The following is a 22112-nucleotide window of genomic DNA, read 5'->3' as shown; positions in this document are numbered from 1 at the left end:
CCTGTGGGAACTTGTAGAGTTCTAGTAGGGACCCCATCTGGACAGATAATGCAGATGTTGCTCCTCCAATGACAGCCACTGACTTATCTTGAGCCCTGCAACTATAATTAGGCACAGCTGGACTTTGGCCTGATAGCCACTTCAGGGAGCTCTCCAAGGTCGTTTCATCACTGTGATAGGTGTTATAGAGATGGTATCCCAAGGTAATGTTAGGTAAGAGGTTGGGATTTTGGTTGATTTCTTCCACATCAAATACCAGGGCTAGGACATGCTGATAATTTTTGTGCATCAACCTGAGGTGAAAGAATGAGAAGAATGTCAGATAGCAAGGTGGGGATGGGAGGGGTAGAAATTATCTTAAATTATCTCAAGACAGTGGGCTTCAAATGGAGGAAATGCAACTGCAATACAGAGACTATTCTTCCAGAGACCATAGTTCAGTCAATTTGGCCAGCACAGAGCAATATCTATTTTCTGTATATTCATTTCCTTTACATTCCCAGTCTGTTGCAAATTCTAGAAGGAAGAATAATTTCTCAGGAGTATTATCATTATATTGTTTGCCTGAGTATTCTACTCATTTATAGGTTCAAAAAATGCACAGTGTATTGAACACCTTACAGGCTATTATATGACTCAGTAAATAGATTGCTGGCCCTGAAGTCAAAAAGACCTGAGTTCAAATCTAGCTTCAAACACTTGCTAGTAGTTTAACATTAGCCAAGAGACTTAACCTCTAAACAGAGGTTTAATACCTAAACAGAGCCTTAATTCACTGGAGAAGGAAATGACAAACAACTCCAGTATTTTACTAGTTGTTGCCCAAAAGAAACACTTACTATTTACCTTCACTCTTAGCCAGGAGGATCCAAAATGTAGTCACTAAGAAGTGCTTGGTCAGGGTCTAATCTGTGAGCTCTGTAGTGAAAAATGTTTAAGGTTTGGTCTTTGGGGAAAGAAAGATAGGAAGGAAGAAAGGGAGAAAGGAAGGAAGGAAGGAAGGAAGGAAGGAAGGAAGGAAGGAAGGAAGGAAGGGAGGGAGGGAGTGAGGGAGGGAGGGGGGAAGGAAGGAAGGAAGGAAGGAAAGAAAGAAAGAAAGAAAGAAAGAAAGAAAGAAAGAAAGAAAGAAAGAAAGAAAGAAAGAAAGAAAGAAAGAAAGGAAGGAAGGAAGGAAGGAAGGAAGAAAGAAAGGAAGGAAGAAAGAAAGAAAGAAAGAAAGGAAGGAAGAAAGAAAGAAAGATGGAAGGAAGGAAGAAGGAATATAGCTAGTAAAGTCCAAGTTAATGGGACAGTTTTCAGCCATCAAAATTTACCTTCCTTTGGAGAGGAGAGGGAGAGAATGAGTTGAGTTGCCCAACTGGCTTGGTTGCCATTTAGGCAGCTCGGACTACTCACAGGTTGTGTTTGTGCTTCATTGGTTGGAATGAGTGATGTAAAGAATTAAGGGGGGGACAAATATATTGAATTTATACATTAGGCAATGTGAAGTCATCCAACCTCATTCTCAACATCTCTGCAGGATTTGACACAGTTGATCACTCTCTCCTCCTTGATCCTCTCTTCTCTCTTGAGATGTTTTTTGGGACCCCACTCTTTCCTAGTTTTCTTCTGAGGTATCTGACCATTCTCTTCTCAGTCTTCTCTGCTGGATCTTCATCTACATCACACCATAGTTGTCCCACAGGATTCTGTCCTTATCCCTCTTCTGCTTTTATATCACTTCACTTGATGACTTCATTACCTCCCATAGATTTAATTGCCATCTGTGGCTTCAGAAAGGGCTGAAGAACAGTTGATATAGTGTTTGCTGCTCAACAACTGCAGGAGAAATGTCAGGAGCAGAACAGAGGTCTGTACACAACATCTGTATATCTGATCAAGGCTTTGAAATTGTTAGTCATGAGGGCTTATGGAAACTAATGTTAAAATTTGGTTGCCCAGAGAGGTTCATTGGCATTGTACATCAATTTCATGATGGCACGTTTGCCCGGGTTCTGGATGGTGGATAATGGTCTCATCTTTTCTCAGCCACCATTGGAATGAAACAAGGAGGTATGTTTGCTCCCATGCTTTTTAGCATGATGTTTTCAGCCATGTTGTCAAATGCTTTCAATGACGTCACCTACTGCACCATGGCATCAAGGTCGCCTACTGCACCAGTGATAAATTCTTCAACTTGAAAAGGCTACAAGCCATGACCAAAGTGGAGGGAGTGTTGGTGCATGATTTTCTGTTTACAGACATTTCTGCACTCAACACAGTCTCTGAAGCTGAGATGCAATGAAGTATGAATCAATTCTCTGATGCTTGTGTTAATTTTGGCCTAACAATTAATACCAAGAAAACACAGGAACTCCATCAGCCCCCACCACAATATCCATTCATGGAACCATCAGTTACAGCAAAGAGAGAAGTTTTGAATGCTGTAGATAGGTTCACTTCTTTTGGTAATGTACTTTCCAGGGCTGTACACATTGATAATGAGGTTGACACATGCATTGCCAGAGCTAACTCAGTGTTTGGGAAGCTCCAAAGGACAGTATGGGAGAAAAGAGGTTAGGCTCTTTCAGACTCACTATCAAACTGAAGGTCTACAGAACTGTTGTGCTGATCACATTGTTGTATGCCTGTGAAACTTGGACAGTGTACCAGCACAATGCCAAGAAACTGAATCCCTTCCATTTGAATTGTCTTAGGAAGATTCTGAATATCTCCTAGCACGATAAGGTACCACACAGTGAGGTCCTTACTTGAACTAAACTGCCAAGCATTCACACTCTGTTTCAGAGAGTGCAACCCTAATGTGCTGGCCATGTTATTTGAATGCAAAATGAACACTTTCTAAAAAAGACTGTTTTATGGAGAACTCACTCAGGGCAAGCATTCACATGATGATCAGAAGAAGCAATACAGGGGCACTCTCAGGCCTCTCTTAAAAACTCTGGATTTGTTTGTGTGATGTGGGAAACACTGTCACAGGATGACTTAGCATGGTGTGCCCACAGTAGAGAAGGTGCTGTGCTCTATGAGCAAAGCAGAATGGAAATAGCTCAAAGGAAACACATGATGCTCAGATTTTGAGAATCCACCCCAAATGTTCACCCAAACTATTTGTGCCTGACATGTGGAAGAATATTCTGAGCTTATATTGGCCACAGTCTGACACATTAAAACTTGACTCTAGCATAGTTATGTCACTTTGGTCCTCTTCAAGAAGGAAGAACAACAACCCACCAACCATCTCTAGGAGATCTATTGTCATTATGGTTTTTGTGGCTGTTGCTCAATGCTTCCATAATCTCAGATTTTAAAGTTGGTTTCTATTAAGATAACATTTTACTCGAGCAAGCAAAGGAAGAGGGAAACTGAAAATTACTTTATTTGATAAAAAGGAAAGGGAAAAAAATTACTGATGATGTTTCTTTATAAATCACCACTTCACAGGCAGTATTAGAGACTGAGGATATTTTAGAGGAGGAAAAGGAAAGGAAGAACAAAGTATTTGAAGCCAGCTCATTAAATTTAGGTATACAAATCAGGCAGTGTTTAAAAGAAACAAAGGTTTGAGAAAGATCTCATAAACCAAAAATTATAGGATTGATCGTAGACTTAGAGCTTAAAAGGAACTTAGAGGTCATTGAGCCTAATCCCATAATTCTAAAGTTGAGTTTAAATGTCTTGTTCAGGGTCGTAAATTTCATAAGTACCTGAGGTGGGATTCAAGCCCAGATTTTCTTGACCAGGAATCCAGTGTTCTGACCACTATACCAGTCTATTTGCTTCACATATTGGAGACCCTGGCAAGTCAGAGAATATAAGTCCTTACTTTCTAAACTTTCCAGACCTTTGGATCATTGAAGAAGAAAATTCTTGCGCGGAATGAATGGAAGCAGTGTATCCTGAGGATAAGTCAATTTGCTCTCTCATAGAATGGGTCTTTGTGAGATATATGATGCCTATTAAGAGGAGCAAGAAACTTAGATTTTAGATTAAGTAATACTTTGAGAACAGTATGTTTTTGTATAAGCATTCAATATTCAAATAAGTATCCCTTATTTCCAAATGTTTTCTGCTCAAAGACCCATAGCCATTCTGACTTACATAGTTTTATTTATCACCTAATAATATTTGTCAAGGGGAAAAAAGCTCCTTCCATGAATGGTAGTAGAAAATTTTCAGCATTACAAAAGGCCATGATTCCTTCAGTTATATAATGTGTTAGAGGAAATTCAATGAATGGTAAGCATCTATTCAGTGAAATTTCTAATTATTGGTGGATAATTTCAATAGTTACTGATTAGGAGAGATAATGGGGAAAAGTTAATAAAGAAAAAAGTTGAGAAAAGTGGGATCAACATGGAGAGAGAGATGCATAAGGGGCAGATGGAAGAGTTGAACACATTCTTGTTGATTCAGGAGAACATAACCCACAAGCACAATAATTCACCAACCCATAAAATATATGCCCACACATAGCAGAGAACAATGGCATCCTCATCCACTGAATTAAAATGGAACATTCTGTCTCACACTCTGAGACCCACAAACATCCCTCTTACTTCCAATATTTTATACATAGTCTTGCCTCAGTGCCTTCACAAGCAGGACACTTCAGTTCCCAGGCCTTCCTCCTTTCCTTTTACAACAGAAAATCACCAGAATATAAATATTTCTAGTTGCCACAACTTTGAATAAATATACTGTAACAAAGAACTGACTATGGACCACATTTCTTAAAAATAAATCCAGATGTTAATATGGAGCTAATAAGCCTTTCAAAGAAAATGAAAGCAGAGGCATGAATAGGGAATGAGGGGGATGGATCAGGGACCCAAGGATGAGGTGTCTCACCCTCCACTTGATTTTCTAATCTTACACTTTTATAGGAAAGCTGAAGACATAAGGAGTAAGAAACATTTAAATATGCTACATAAACAGGAAAAGTGACCAAATATTCTTGTTCTTGATTTACTCAGTGAATGAAGAGATCAGCAAGAAGGAGAAGAAAGGGAAGCACAGAGAAAAAACCCAAAGGAATTGAGAGTGGAACAGAGAAGTTCACACAAATCCTTCCTTCACAGGGAGACAAAAGTCATAACTTCTGCCTGCAAATGATCCTACACTTTACACCGTCCAAAATATATTGTGGACAAATATTGCCCAGAATGCCTGTCAGCATAAGTTCTCTGTTTCCATCTCTCGGAGAAAGGAAGTCTATGGGAATGAACCTAGACCCTTCATGAAACAGTCATATTTTGAGAATGGGCAATCATTGTCAGATCTTCAAATTTCTCCTTCCAATAAAACGGAGCTTGCTGTGTCAGCCAACACACCCCTAACAAAAGAAGAGTGAGTATTATAGCTCTCAGATACAAATCTTCCAACTTAACACTGGGGAGCCAAAGAGAATGGGATCCTATATCATCCCCTTCTTGTCATGAAAAATCCTACCTTTAAACTCATCTTCTTTGAAACATAAAATGAGCAGTGATATCCACTTACCAGTTTTTGGGCCTCACCTCAGTACCAGTCCCTTTCAATGATTTTCATAAACTATTCTGTGATTATTAGCATGCTTCTTGCAGGAAGAAACAACATTATTTAATGTGATAATGTTTAATATAAAATTTTAGAATAATCTCTTTGTTCTCTCTGAAGTAAACTCAGAGAGTGCCTCTTCCTATGTCAGCAAAAGCCAGCCAAGGCCGACTCTACACTCCTTAAGGAGACCTTTAACCTAAGACACTATATCTTGAATAATAAGACTTTCCTTTGATGAATCTTATTATCTATAGACACATACTATGTTATGAATAATGGGACTTTCCTTTGATCTATAGACATATACTATGTTATGGCGTATTAATGATAAAGAAAATATAGACATCTTAGATCATAATTTCTATTGAACATTGTTTACGCTTTCCTATGTCAATTATCTGTTTAAGGGAGGAAGCCTACCACTTACTAGTGGTGGGGTTTCTTTCCTTATCACCGAAACATATGCTTACCCAGCTGGAATCCCAAGGCCTGACCAACATTACTTTGTTACTTGTCTTGTCTTACTAAATTTATGATTTGTTCAACTAGGAGAGTTCCTTTCGCACGGCAAAATGTATATAAGCCAGAAGATTTCTGCACTGGGTAGCCAGAACATTTCTGGCTCCATAATGCATTATGTTACCGTTGTCTTTACTAGGGAATTGATTAATTAATTAAATCATAAAATGTATGCATTAGCCTATTGCCTTTCTTTAACTAAGTTTTCAGGTCAACAAATGTTATTAATAGATACATGAGAATGGAGTACTCCATTCTTATCTCTCCTTTTACAAAATAGCACAGACAATAACAATTTGTGACACCACATAAATACGCTTGATTTTTTTTATTTGCTCACTACGTACAATGTATTATGAGTGGCAATTGTTTGCAATCAGATCACAATTAAATGACAGATTTGCTCTGTGAGTCAACTTCCTTCTCACTACAATAGCTTAGGTAGTAATAAAAATAATATGTATCCCTGGCCTTTAGAGGCAGCTAGGTGAAGCAGTGGCTAGAATGCCAAGGTTAATATCAGGAAGACCTGTGTTCAAATCTGTCTTCAGATACATAGTGATTGTATGACCCTGGGCAAGTGACTTAATCCTGTTTTCCTCAGTTTCTTTATCTGTCAAATGATCTGGAGTAGGAAATGGCAAATCACTCCAGTATGATTGCCAAGAAAACTGAAAATAGGTTCACAACGAGTTGGACATGACTGAAATGAATGAAAAAAAGAATTTTGTGAAACATGGGCCCTTCTAAAGAGCATTATCAAAATGGTGCCTAAGGTCCCAGTGGTTCTGATATTATTGAAGAACTCAGACCAGCAAATAAAAGTCTCCAAATTTCTTAGAGGGTGAAAAGAGAAAATTTTTAAAGTCTCTAGGAAATGTCAGGGATTCAGAAACTAGGGTCATAAATTCCTAGAGTGATGTTGGTGAATTGGAGTGGTTCACTTCAAGCTTCCTACAAGGGCTACTTCAGTTTGCTCCGTTCTCCCAGCCCGGATCCTACTACTAGACCATATAAATGTCGTTGTGTAGGCATCTAAGGAGAAATTGAATTCATTGCCACAAAATGGAAAGTCAGCAAAGTCTAGTTAGAGAGGGTGAGGGATGTGGGTCACTGATCCCCAATTTGCATTTGAAGACAGGTATATGACTCTATTATGGGGTCCATTTGCCTGATATTTGCATCGATTCATTCACTAACATTGTTAAGTTCCTTAAGGGAAGGAAACATTGTGGTTGTGCTTTTGACTCCCCAGTCCTTCCCTAGTGCTTTACATATAAGATACTTTTTTTTTGCACATAAGATTCTTAAGAAATATTTTTGAAATTGAACTGAATTTACTCAAGAAACATTTAATAAGCACCTGATGTGAACAACATGTGCTAGACTTTTAACCATAAATAAGAAAAAGCAAAAAGAAGATATGGAATATGGTACAGGGGTGTTTTTGTTTCAAAATTGGCATCACCCCTTAAACTTCAGTGCCTATATGCAATAATCACTCCAAATAGAGATAAGCAAAAAGAGGGGAACATTGCTTAGGAACAGAGAAGGTTAATTTCATCTGGTTGTGTTTACCTTTCACCTGTGGTCACAGAGATCAAATCCTATAACCTGTTGCTTTCAACACTGACAGGATGACATACCTAAGAAGTTAAAAAATACTTTATTTTGGGAAATATGGGCAGAGCCTTCTGATTTATCACATCCCAGAACCTTCTGGTACAGAGATGAGGAATCCCAAAGGAGATGGGAACCTTCTCCTAATCTGTTTGCGTGTCTCTCTCTCAGTCACTCTTTCTCCCTCTTCCTTCTCTTTCTTTCTTTGTCTCTTTCTCTGTATCTCTCTATCTCTGTTTCTGTTGCTATCTTTCTGTATTTCTGTCTGTTTCTGTGTCTGTTTCTGTCTCCCTTTGCCTCTGCTTCTATCTCTGTCTCTGTCTCTCTCACACACACACGCGCACACACACACACACACGCACAACAATGACAAGAAATACTGAGATAATAGAAAATAAAATGAATGAAAGTCAAAGACACAGCTGTGGAGACACATTGTAGTGAGCCCCATGAGCTTTGTCAGCACCTTTCAGAATCACCAGAAAAAAATGCAACTCTTTAAAGTATGGCAACGCAGCAACTTACTGAAAATTATTACAAGTCTTTTGAGGATGTTTCAAGCCTGTGAAACTGTTCACTTCAACTGAAAACAAGGAGAAAAATACCCCGATTATCAGGTCTCCATCTTTGCAGAAGTCATGACTTATTTGTTGGAAGCAAGGGAGCATGTCTGTCCTGACCTCAGAGAGAGGCAGATACAGAAGCAGTGATCTGAAAAGAAAGTAAAGCATCTTGATAACTGATCCTGAATAATAAGCAAATTTTTAAGTCCTGAGTCTGTGAGAAGCTGAGAAACAAGCAGGGCTCAGGAGATAATGGCTGTTTTATTCATGTTACAGTAGAAATGCTCCCTGGCATAAGAAAGAAGTCTGTAATCTCTGCCCCAGATCTTGTCTGTCCCTGACACTTGGGAGAACACAAGAGAATGTGAACCAGGTCAATATCAAGCACAAGGACAATCTGGAGGAACAAAACACTATTTATGCAGGTTTTAAAGGTGTCTCTCAGTGATCTTGTTATTGAGGATGGCTGGGTTTCCATCCCTTTTAGCGTTCAGTCCACATAGACTTCTGCATGGAGGGACTCTAGGGACCATCCTTGCCTGAAGTCTCTGCACCTGTGTTCCTGTGTCCAAGCAAAAAAACAAAAATAGATAAGTTTGGGAACCTCCTTCCCTTTTCTCAGACCCAGGAGAAAAAGAAGTATGGAGCCCTCAGGGACTCCTCTTGAAATCTGTATATGCATTGGTAGTGTCCCTGAAGTCAAGCTGAGTGAGGGTATGAGGAGTTGTGTCTGGAAATATGAGGAAGCTGATTCCAGGAATAGCAGATGCTGAAGCAGGGAGAAGTCCATGAGGGATGACAATGTCAGAAAGTGAAGTAATACCGATAGTGCCTACAATCTACCAGGCCTGGGGCTCTTTGCTCTCCATAATTTAGGGCACCATGGTCGGGGTGGCATAGGCCTCCCTCACATGACAGACAGAATAATTCCTCCACAAACTTTATCCTTGCATATAGAAGGGACACAAGTTCTGTCTCCAGGCACTTGCAATGGCAATCAAATTAGGATTTTTTTGTTGTTTTTGTTTTGCTAAAGGTGCCTCTAATTAAATAATGTGATTAGGGAAGATTTTTTCCACTCATTGATGGGCCTGCCTATTGTGGGAAGCTTGATTAGGGGAGTTGTTTTGTAAAAGGGTCCCAAGTACCTTTTGTTTTTTCTTTTGAGGCACTGAGTCAGAGGGTTATGCCCTCTGGCTCTACAAAGTGTGTAAATACTCTGAGGATGAGGTTTTACTTCGGGGGTTTACTTTTTGGAAGAAAGTCTATGCGCCAGATGAGACTCTGGGAAGCTGCTAAGCAGCCTCCCAGCTTTTTTGAAAACCCAGATGTTGGTGCTTCTCTCTCTGGCAAAGATGTATGTATGTTAGTGGTCAGGCAGTTTGGAAGCTCTGTCTGTTGATTTTTTTTTATTTCTCTGAAATTTTGACTTTGATTTTCTCTGATACCTGTGCTTGGTTAAAGTGATTGTTAACCCCTTGAAAGTTACTTTCCTTTTATGAATGCAGATCTAAGAACCTGTGGTAGCAGGCCCCCCTGCATATGTTCCAATGCTTACTGTTACAGCACTATAGAGTTTACCTGCAGACACAGGAGTCCAAGTACTGCTGACCAAGCTGTGGCCATTCTCAAAGAAACCAGGAGTATGCAATATTTATTTCCAAAACCCAAAGATTCCAGTTAAGTAAAATCAAGAGTCAAGTAAACCCTTTTCCCTCCACCCAATGATTAATTTTCTTCCCTGCATCATTATTGATAGAAATTAGAAGCAAATTTCCATATAGTTAATATGGTAATAATAAATAGTAGTATAGTAATAATGTAATAAACATTGTAAGGAAAAAATCATCATTGGCTCCCTGTTGCTTATTGATTGAAGTGGGTGTGTTCATCCTTCATTGCCGAAGAAGACTATGCCATCGGAGAAATGATGACATGACTTGCACTTGACTTTGTTTTGAGAGGAAGGGCTGTGCAGGTCACCATCCTCACTTCTCCTCCAGAGCCATCTGAATCCAGTGACCAGATAGTCATCAGGATGACTGGAGATGACCCAGGATGAGGCAGTTCCGGTCAAGTGGTTTGACAAGGTCACAGAGCTAGTGAGTGTCAAGTGTCTGAGGTGAGATTTGAACTCAGGTCCTCCTGACTCCTGCACTGGTGCTGTATCCTCTGCATCACCTACTGCCCTGATTAAAGTGTAAATTCATAATCTATCATTCAAGGCCATTCACAAACTGGATTCCATCTATCTTTCTAGGCCTACTCTATGTGAGATAACTTTCTCATAATTAGTCACTTTGCATCATTCTTGTTTTTTCTTTCATCTCTATAGTTTTGACCATGCTCTCTCACTTATCTCTCATAGACTATTGGCATCCACCTGCACCTATAAGAAGTCATGGTTCAGCCCTTGGTTCACCTTCACTGGTGTGTGGGATACAGTGATCCTTATTCAAATTTAACTCAGAGGCTTCTCAAAGTAGAAGGCAAAAAGGACTTTATTACAATCTCATGAAAAGGGGCACTTCCTGCGAGGCCATGGGTGGTGTCAGCACCTGAGGGGAGTGGAATACAGCATTTTATAGTCCTAACGAGGAAGCCCACTAGCTTCTCTTCCCATTGGCTGGGAATCCACACATACAGTCTAAGCCCCGGAATCTACCCCAGAGACAAAGAACATGGAAAGGATCGTTGCTCACCAATGAGGGTTTTTGTTACCAAATATGGAACTTAAGGGAAGAATGCTGATGTGGTGTGACCAGAATTTTGGTGGTTCTCCTCTATCCTGGAGCATTTTATTTGCCTAAGGGGGATACTTAGTTATTTTAGCTTTGGCAGGAAGGGTGGAGGTTTGGGGGAATTCATGACTGAGGGGGTCTTCACTTAACCTGATTTCACTCACTAGTAATCCTTTCCTGATTTACCTCACTGCAAAGTATCTCTCATTTCTCATAACATTGTTTTTTTCCCCCCTGGAGTTTTGTTTTTATCCCATTCTGTTTTCTACAGTAGTTACTGCTATACACACTAATACCACCCAAACACCCAAATAATGGACTAAAAGCTTCTTGAGGGAAGATACTGTTGTTGTTTTTTTTAATCTTTGTATCTGCAGCCTTGAACAAAAGAGGGTCCCACTGAGGTACAGATGATTGATAGATATTTGTTTAATTGACTTGAATTAACCTGTATTCAAGAATATAGATAGTAGAAATCTTATCTGATTCAAGAATTAGGCTTTCTGCTTCTATCACTTATGTTGACTTCAGATTTGAATTAATAAAGTGACCTTATGGGAAATGACCCAGAAAATTCACAGAAATTCAGTGGCTTACATCTGCCTGATATTTTCCCATGTTTTATTAATTCCTTTTGGCTATGCAAATTGAGTCTGTTGAAACTAATCAAGAGATGATTGTGCTATTATAGCAAAGGCAATATGAAGTGTGTGACATTCAGAGGACTGAAAAATGAGTTTCCCAAAGTATTAGATGCTATGACCGATGAAATTTCAAATTTGTCTGAGTTCAAACAGAATTGAATGACAGATTCATCATCCTCTCCTTAAGGTTAGGTACCAGTAGATATTTGTGTCATTCATAAGCAAACGGGATTGAGATGCCAAAGCTACTCATCCAAATCAAGCCCAGAGATTATTTTGCTGAAGGGTTTATGTCCTTGACAGATCCTTCATTGTGAGGATTCAACATGAGAAGATTTTGTCTCAGTATAGTCAGGAAAACATGGGAGTGGAGACCTGAGGGTAGAAGCAGACTGGATACTTTCTCAGATCAATAAACGTTATTATTGAGCAGCAAGCTCATCTCAAGTCTTTACTTCCAAGAATCATTGATCCTGATGCACCTGAACCCTTTCTTTCTGCAGTTCTTGGAAGAATATATACATTACAATATATAAAACATGTGTATACATAGATATATACATATGTTTAGCTACATTTTCCCCATTTTCTTGTCACCCATACACTCCTGACATCCTTCCATCCCCAATATGCATTTGAAAATTTCTTTCCAAGCCTATCTCCAATGTTATCATCAGTGTTAAATCAAAGAGCCTCTTTTAATTCCTCATCTTGGTTAACCACTGCTCAGCATTTGAAACTGTTGATAATTTCTGCTTTCTTGGTATTTCCTTCATACATGAAGAGAAAATGCTTACTCCTAGTTCTACTAATTCTTACTTAGCTATGTAAATTGTCCTCCCACCCCATTCTGAAAGAAATCTTTCACGTGCCTCTATGCTTCTCTCCTTTTTCTTTAATGAATAGGAAGTCAATCAGCAAGCACTTAGCACTTATCATATGCCACACACTGTGGCAAGTACTGAGAATAAAAATACAATTTGAACAGAAGATAATCCCTGCCCTTAAGGAGATGACATTCCTTTTTTTCTTTCCCCTTTTCTCTTTGTATTTTTTTACATTCACTTTTATATACTGAGTTTCAAAAGTTCTCTCTCCCTCCTGCTCCTCCTTTTCCACTGACAAAGTAAGCAGTATGATACTCATTATGAATGTGAAGTCATGCACAACCCATTTCTGTATTAGTCATGCTGGAAAAAGAAAAGCAAGAAAAACAAAAAGTGAAAAATGTGCTTTAATCTGTCCTTAAAATTCGTCAGTTTTCTAGGGGCAAATTTTGTTCAGAGAACAAAGTCAATGTGGAGTGGTAAATAGGAGCTACTAATTACTACTCTAATGTTTTCTGTATTGGCGCCATTTTGGTTAGTTGATGTCAGCACACCTGTTCTTCAAAGGAGCACATATTTTAAGGAAATATGATATTTAGAAATGTCACAACGAATGTTGTGATAAATTTAGTGTTCTTAATAAATATCTATACTACAGCTGGATGCTTTTTTGAAAATTATATAATTTAAGTCTACATTTTCAAGCAAATGTTACTGACAGGTACTTAACACAGGTTAAAAGTACTACAAAAAAGTTACTTTGCATAACTTGTCTTCAAGAATTTGGGCTTCAGTCATAAAATCATAGAATTTTAGGACTGAAAGTGACCTTAAATGATAATCTAGGCTAATGCTACCATTATCAAGGAAGTGATAATTAATTTTACTTTTTATTTCCACTTTCTTTATTAAAAATGTGTTTTCTTAATCTGTGAAAAACTGATTTGTAAGTGATTTCAGTCAGTCATGAGACTCTTGTAAAGTTCCTACTATATGCCAAATATTAGGGGTGTAGATGTAAAAAGCAGGCCATTCCCTAAGAAGTAGCATTTTAACCATCAAAATTGTGAGAAATTAAAAAATAATTACAGATACCATGTAGATCTTCTTCCCTTGTGTATTAGAAGTTATCCATGACCATTCATTGCCCACCATAGTACCTGATGAGTAGACACTTGAGATGTCTAATTAATTTTACCTTTAGCTTGATGAGCTATGCAGACCTACAGGCTATGCTGTGGGGAGTATTTGTAGAAAGAAAAAGAATTAGTTTCAAGGGGTGTCATCTGGAGTTGCTGTCTAGGTCAGAGTAAGGTCTGATGATAGAGATAAACAATAGTGTATAAGGAATAATTTATACACTCACATATCTCAAGACCAAAGAAATTTGGTGTGTGATTAAGTAAAAAGAGTATTAAAACATTGATCTTATGACCTACAACATTGATACCATTCTTTTTTCACGTTACCAAATGTGTATTGCTATCAGAAGTTTTATTTTAACTAATTTTAACTTATAATGATTAAAATGATGCTTCAAAGTTTAAAAAAATTCATCAGGGTGACAGAGCCAAAATGGCAGAGTAAAAAGATGGATTTCCTATAACTCTGCCCCCATAACCCATAAAATACCTGTATAAAATGACTCTAAACAAATTCTAGAGCAGCAGAAGACATCAAATGACAGAGTGCAAGAGATTTCTAGCCCAAGACAACCTGGAAGGCTGACAAGAAAGGTCTATTGCACCTGACTCAGAGCAGAGCATAGCCCAGCCTTGGTCATGCAGTATGGCACAGGCAGGACTGGAGCAGGCTTCAGGGTGCAGAATCACAGGTAGCAGCTGTGGTTCCAAGTTTTCTCAACCCACAAATGCCAAAGACAGCTTCAAAGGTCAGCAAGAAAGCTCTTTCACATGAGTGAGAAGGGATCTGGGACTGGCCCTAGCCCTGGCCCCAGGGCGGCAGCAGTCACTGAGGCAGCAGTGTCCAATTTTGGAGTCCTCTGCCTAGAGAACCTCGGGGAATTGAGCTTCCAATCTGGGTCTCACTCCTGAGTGGCAGTCCTGGTGGGTGAGGAGAAGCACTGACTTGGTGGAGCTGGTAGAGGCTCACAAAGCCTGAGCAGAAGAGTCTTTGTGGTTGCTCCCAGACCAGAGTACAGATTTGATTGTGGCACCTTGGAGGAACTGAGAATTTACACATCCCTAGAGTATACCCTTCACTTGACAAAGGACTCAAAAGTCAAGTAACTGGCTGGGAAAATGCCCAAAAAGGGGGGGGGGGGAGACTATAGAAGGTTACTTTCTAGGCTAAAAGATATTTCCTTCCATTCTTTCAGATGAGGAATAACAAAGGATACCATCAGATGAAGACATCAAAGTCAAGGCTTCTACATCCAAAACCTCCAAAATAAATATGCAATGGTCTGAGGACATGGAAGAGCTCAAAAAAGATTTTGAACATCAAGTAAGAGAGGTGGAGGGAAAATTGGAAAGGGAAATGAAAGCAATGCAAGAAAATCATGAAAAGCAAGTCAACAACTTGCTAAAGGAGACCCCAAAATGCTGAAGAAAATAACACTTTTAAAAATAGACTAACCCAAATGGCAAAAGAGGTCCAAAAAACCAAAGAGGAGAAGAATGCTTTAAAAAGCAGAATTAGTCAAATGGAAAAGGAAGTCCAAAAGTTCACTGAAGAAAATAGTTCTTTAAAAATTAGAATGGAATAAATGGAAGCTAATGACTTTTTGAGAAACCAAGAAATTTTAAAACAAAACCAAAAGAATGAAAAAATAGAAGACAACGTGAAACATCTCATTGGAAAAACAATGGACCTGGAAAATAGATCCAGGAGAGATAATTTAAAAAATTGTTGGTCTACCTGAAGACCATGATCAAAAAAAGAACCTAGGCATTATCTTCCAAGAAATTATCAAGGAAAACTGCCCTGATATTCTAGAACCAGAGGGTAAAATAAAAATAGAAAGAATTCACTGATTACCTCTTGAAAGAGATCTCAAAATGAAAACCTCTAGGATATTGTAGTCAAATTCCAGAGTTTCAGATCAAGGAGAAAACATTACAAGCAATCAGAAAGAAACAATTCAAGTATTGTGGAAATACAGTTAGGATAACACAGAATTTTGTAGCTTCTAAACTAAGGGATTGAATGGCTTGGAATATGATACTCCAGAGGTCAAAGGAGATAAAATTAAAACCAAGAATCACCTACCCAACAAAACTGAGTATAATACTTCGAGAAGAAAGTGGAATTTCAATGAAATAGAGGAATTCCAAGCATTCTTGTTGTAAAAACTAGAGCTGAATAGAAAATCTGACTTTCAAATATAAGAATCAAGAGAAACATGAAAAGGTAAACAGGAAAAGAAACCTTAAGGAACTCATTAAAGTTGAACTGTTTACATTTCTACATGGAAAGATGTTATTTGTAACTCATGAGACCTTTTTCAGTATTAGGATAGTTATAAGGAATATATATATACACATACACACACACACTATATATATATATATATATATATATATATATATGTATGTATGTATATATGTATATATATACACACACACACACACACACACACACACACAGACATATATCCATATAAATGTAGGTGTATATGGAAATGTATGTATGTGTATACTATGTATGTGTAGGTATATATGTGTACATGTGTGTGTATATGTACATATATACACATGTGTGTATATATGTAAATATACATGTATATATATATATGGACATAGAAAGAGGGTACAGAGTGAGCTGAATATGAAGGGAGAATACCTAAGAAAATAAAATTTATTGTTGAATGGAATGTACTAGGAGTAAGAGAAAGGGAGTGGTAGAATGTACCAAATCATCTCACATGCAAGAAGAAAGAACTTCTACAATGTAGGGGAAGAGGGGAGAGATAAAAGGAAATTACTTTCATGGGATTTGGCTTAAAGAAGGAATAACACACACTCAATTAGATGTGGAAATCTATTTTGCCCTGCAAGAAGGCAAGGGGAAAGGGGATAGGAGAGGGAAGATAATGGAAGGGGCAGCAAATTGAGGAAAGGGATAATCAGAAGCAAACACTATTGTGGGAGGACAGGTCAACAGAGAAAATGGAATAAATGAAGGGCAGGATAAGACTGAGGGAAATGTGGTTATTCTTTTAAAACATAAATATTATGGAAGTGCTTTGCATTGTTATGCTTGTATGACCTATATCGAATCACCTGTTTTCTCAATAAGGGTGGGTGGGTAGGGAGGGAGAGGATATGGATCTCAAACAATAATGAATGTTAAAAATTCTTTTAGCATGCAACTGGAAATTAAGCTATACAGGCAATGGAGTATAGAAATCTATTTTACCCTTCAGGAAAATAGAGGGGAAGGGGGATGGAAGAAGGGTGGGTAATAGAAGGGAGGACAGACTGAAGGAAGGCGTAGATGGGATGCATGCTGACCTGGGGTGGGAGGTGGGGAGGGATGGGGAGAAAATAAATTTTAAAAAATTCATCACTTTTCCATCTAGATGTGGATAGCATTTCTTCTCATGAGTCCATGGATCACTGAATTGATCAGAATAGCTATGAAGAAGTAAGTTCCCCAGAGGATCTGTGGTCTTGAGGAGTTCATTGCTATAGTAGCTACTGTTCTAAGAGGTCAGTTAATCAAAGACTCTTAAGGACAGAGTGCTTCTCTTGGCATCAGAAACATGAATTTCAGTCCTGCCTCAGACAATTAGTAGTTGGCAGAACCTGGGCAAATTACTCGAGTCTCTGAGCATCCTCCAGGCTCTTTCACTACTTTTAAAAGAATACCTGAGAAAGTAGTTATAAAATGCAAGAGAAACTTCAGCAAGGCTTAAAATGCCAGATAAATATTGGCTGTTAGCTTATCCATGAAGGAGAGGTCTCAGGAGAAGCCTGAAAAGACATGAGCCATTGCTTGGTATATGGTATTAAAGTGACCTTGGCCTTTATCAGAAAGAATGACTTCAAGCCCAGTCCCATTCATTCTGGCTGCTGTCCCACCTACCTAGACTTCAAGAGGATTCACTCCCTTAAACTGAATCCTGTATCCTCCTCCTGAATCTTAGCTAGCTCCATTTGCAAAACTGTCTAAGATTATCAATTATGTCTGAGCCTAGGGAAACCCCTTTCTGCTTGTCTCTCTAGTAGCATGTTTCTTGGTGCATGGCTGCACATCTGGATCATAAGATATATGGGCTTCAGAGACTGGAGTGACTGAGGAAGATTTGGCTCCCTCTATCCAGCAGTTCAGTCCAAAGATCAGAAGAGGTGAAACCTGAGCCTTATTTGCATTCCTCAGATGTATTGGGATGCTGCTGTCAGATATGCAGGAATCTGTGTGAACAGTTGCTGTGAAAACTTTCTTCTTGCAAGAAGACAAGTCTTCCATTCTCTAAGCTCTGGAAACTTGGTAAGTGTTTAGAGGATTCCTGAGATTAATGGATCAAGATTACTTGCATCTGAGGAAAGAAGATTTGGACACACTCAGGGAGTATCTGAGAGCTAAGGTCATTCCATACTGCTCAAGAGATAAGTGGGGAAGTTAGGGATGGAGTGGATGGGAAGAGAACACTGAGGTGTGAATATTGCTGAAGGGGAGGAGGGAACAAAAGGTCATTCTGAGGATGGGTGTTCACACCTTCTCAATGTAAAGGGGACATGGCAGGAGGTCCTAGGGAGAAATCGTATAAAAGGCCAGCACCAGCTCATTTTCAATGATTCCTACTCAGAGCAGAGATTTCATTTGGAACTCTATTCCCCCCTAAGAAGTCTCCAGCAAGAACATCAAAGTTAAGTTCTATCCTGGGGAGATGACTTTTATTTTACTTCTATGAAAATGGAGAGGTAGTCTGTTTGAGGGACTGGGAAGAAAGAGCCTGCTTAGGGTACTTGGACTCAACAGAGTTACTGGGTTTGACTCAGTGCTTGGGACATGGCAATAGGTTTGACTCAGTGCTTGGGACATGTCAATAGGTCCCTGATCCTAATCAAATCTTTTGCCTGCCTAAACCTCATTCCATCCAAATTGGTCATTTCTTGCCTGCAAAATCCTTACTCTCTCACAACCTTTTAGCTTCAGAAATCCTAGAGCCTGGCAGTTAGTAGGTCAAGAGGCGAGCAGGATGATGACATGAGACCAAGCCCATTCAAGTGGAGCAGAGTATCTATCTGGATCCCCTACTAATATGTTGTGGAGTATCTGGGCTAGTTAGAAAGATTATTCACACAGAACACATGAGGGAACTCGAGCTAAGCTTCAGCAAAATTTATGAAGGATGGGGAAAGTAATGGGCCTGTTTGTAAAAAGAAGCTTAGGAGGCAGTAAGTTGGGAGACTACAAAGATTAGAAACAGTGGGAATGATAAAAGGCAAAATCTGTTGGGGAAAGAGGGTAGGGTTGGGATCCAAGATGCCTCCAGAGGCTTTGTCTTGGCAGGGAGAAGGGTTACTCTTCAAGAGAGAGGGGTGGGGGAAGGTATCTAATTGATTTGAGAGGAAGATAGGCAGAAGGATCTTTATCCAAGGGCTTCGAATTCAAACAATTAAAAAGGAGGTAATGACCTTGAGCTGAGGAAAGAGGGAGAGGGCATGCTAAGAAAAGCTAGAAGGAGGGATGGAAATATTTAGGCTATCTGGTCTGGGGAGTGAGATTATGAATGAAACAGAATTGTAAACACACAGAGAATTGTAAAAGGACTGGCAAATGCTTACAAAACAGAATTCAGTTCAATATTAATAATGTTTTCTTTCCTTTACATCATAGTATTTTCCAGGTAATTTTGTTTAGAGGTGCCACATGTCAGTTTCAAATCATCCAGAGAACAGTGCAAGTGAACTGAATTGTTGTGCAGAATTCCTTTTGCTTCCTTTGCCAAATTTGTCACTCCAGTTTATCCCTGGATATTTTGAAGACTTGGAAGATTCCCTCCTGTGTCTTGACCTCTAACCTACCAGACTGATGACTGTGATGGTGGCAATTCTGCTGAAAGCAGACATGATCACAGTGATAATCACAGCCAGAATGATCATGCCAAAGATGGCTGCAGCAATGGTTATGGTGAGTATTGAGGAGGGTCTAATGCGAGAGGCTTGAAGACAGCTTAAAATGTTTGGAATATCTCTGGTAGGGTGGGGGAAAAGTGAAAATTTTAGGAAAGGTTAAAATTGGTAAATTTTGGGTGCCTCACTCGTACTTAGGGAGGATCAGAAGCTTGCTGTGGAGATGACCAAAGAAAAGCAGGAAGTGGAGGAGCTGGAGGTGGCGCCAAAGAGATCCGGTTCCGAGGGCACCTATGAGGAGATGCTGTCGAACCTGAACTCCATTGTGCAGCCCCTGCCATCCCGCCACCTGACTTGGAAACTGTACAAGTGCATCAAGAAAGCCGTGAACCAGAAGCAGATCTGGCGAGGTGTGAAGCAAGTTCAAAAATTCCTTAACAAAGGAGAAAAGTGCATTATGGTTTTGCCTGGGGACACTCACTACCCATAGAGGTGTACTGCCATCTCCCCATTATCTGAGTATGCCTTATGCCTATGTTCCCTCAAAAACGGATCTGAGAGCAGCTTCTGGCTCTCAGAGCCCAACTTGTGTGATCATAATTAAGCCACATGAGGACTACCAGGGTACATATGATGACTGCCTGGAGGAAGTAGAGTCTCTTCCCGTTCCCTTGTAAAGAAAAGTAGTGTGATGTTCATGATTATTTAGGAGACCCTCCTTGACTGCAAAAGACAGTGGTGCAAGCCAAGTACTTCATTGTGCCTCCAAAGGTCAGGTGGCCCTCCAGCATCTCCCCATTGGCATTCCCAGAGATTTTTTTAATGAAAACTCAAACAGTAATTTCACAAAACTTTGACCAGTAGTATCATGGTTGTGAAAGCTATTTGCTACTAAACAGTGAAATAGTTTTGAAAAAGTAAGCAAACAATAAATTTAAAAAAAATTTTGATGTAATTCAAAAGTGCTGATAATAATTATTTCACGTTAAGTAAACTATTTTCCCCACATGATTTTATTCTCCTGTTGAGATCCTTTGAGTGTGCCCTCCCCTCATCCTCCACTTTTAGTCCTTCACAGTCCGACTTCAAGAAAAAACAATGTCCCCTGCTTTTTGCCACCTTCACAACATACAAGCTCTGTTTGAACTCAGTCATAAAAAAGTTGCAGAGAGAAGTGGAAAATTTGTCAAAGTGAAAGCAAAGGAGGCAGAAGTACACAAAGCATAAGAAGCAAGATGTCAGTGGGAAGATTGTGAAGCATTATCTTCAGGTTACATTTTCGAGGAAGGTGTCACCATGTCAGCATCAGGTCACCCAGAGAGCAGTGGATGTGAAGGGAGTTCTGATAAGGACTCATCAGGTCACCCCAGTTTATCCCAGGACACTTGGAAGATTTGCAAGATGCCCTTCTGTCTCCCAAGCTCCAACCTGACTCCCTGATATGGAACAAGAGGGATTCACACTTTCCTGGATGACTGGAGCCAGAGCTGCACCCCACCTGCAGTTCCTTTATATCTCCTTTCCCTTTGTGGGTTGAACTGGGGGTACCTGCTGCCACTTTCCAATGTCTGGAAGAAACCCCAGGAAGTCCATGTCCACTTAGACTCTAGAATCTGCTATTAACTAGCAGAGACGATGGTAAGGTTCCTTTGCATATTTGCATGGAGGGCTTTCCTCACATTCACTTCCTCTTTCTCTTCACCTTTTCTTTTTCCCTAGTGGGGAGCTGAATGGAAGGGAAGTTCATTCCACTCGGGAAACCAGCATCATGGCAACTACCTGCCCTGTCCCTTCCTGAGGCAGTTTATAAGGCCATGTGAAAGTCAGAGAAAGACCTAGAACCTCCATCCCCCCAAACAAAGAAGCCAAGAGAAGTACATGTGGCAAATTTATACAGAAAAGTCCATTCTCCCAAGAAGAGATAAGAGAAGACATCTTAACCCTATAACTTTGCAGAAGTGGAAGATTCTTTGTAATTTGACTTTGAAGATGTCGATGACAAGCTCATCGATTTGACTGATTTTTCTTTTTCCTTTTCCCACTTTTGATAAAGATCATTTGTTATCTGGGATGACTATCTGGGAGAGAAAGGGAGTGGGAGAATATTGGTTCAAATTTCTGGTGATGGAGAAAAACAACACTTCAATAAAATTTATTTCCAAGAACACTACTATCTTTCCAAGGAGCATTTTTTTCAGCATTTTCTCTATATGTTTGTGTCAGTATTCTAAAGAAGTATGAGTATTGAAGTACACAGCAGTATCTCTCTTTCCCTCTGTCTCTGTCTCTCTCTTTACTGAACAGCATAGTAAAGGGGAGAGCATTTTTGTGATGACTCACATTTGTCATGGATCGTTGAATTGATCAGAGGAGCTAAGTTTTTCACAGCTGATTACCTTCATAATATTGCTGTTGCCACATGTGGTAAATGTGTCTGATTGCATCTCATTAAGGAATAATGACAGTTTACATTTATAGTGTCTGCCCTCTGCAAGTCATTGTTTTAGGCATTTGACACTTACTTGAAGTAAAAGGAGGTAACTTGCTGAAGGTCTCCCAGTTAATATATTTCAGATCCATGCATTTCACCAATTTTTCTTAATGCCCAATGTTA

The 22112-nt window shown here is 39.4% G+C and overlaps 2 protein-coding genes and 1 pseudogene across 2 annotated transcripts in view; 1 reads left to right on the top strand and 2 right to left on the bottom strand.

The window, feature by feature from the left end:
- LOC140503155 (vomeronasal type-2 receptor 26-like) overlaps positions 1 to 19528 on the bottom strand; it is a 47212-nt gene extending 27684 nt beyond the window's left edge. The window contains 3 exon segments of the mRNA XM_072606969.1: positions 2 to 293; positions 2127 to 2185; positions 19451 to 19528. Of these exon segments, the coding sequence (XP_072463070.1) occupies positions 2 to 293; positions 2127 to 2185; positions 19451 to 19528 (429 nt within the window).
- LOC140503288 (uncharacterized) overlaps positions 1 to 22112 on the bottom strand; it is a 256515-nt gene that overhangs the window by 61679 nt on the left and 172724 nt on the right.
- Positions 18974 to 21665, top strand: LOC140503297 (H/ACA ribonucleoprotein complex subunit 2 pseudogene; annotated as a pseudogene).

This window comes from Notamacropus eugenii, chromosome 5, assembly GCF_028372415.1.
Source record: "Notamacropus eugenii isolate mMacEug1 chromosome 5, mMacEug1.pri_v2, whole genome shotgun sequence".
In the NCBI taxonomy this organism is placed as follows: domain Eukaryota; kingdom Metazoa; phylum Chordata; class Mammalia; order Diprotodontia; family Macropodidae; genus Notamacropus; species Notamacropus eugenii.
Note: the sequence above shows the minus strand (reverse complement) of the source record. Positions and strands in the feature narration are given on the sequence as shown.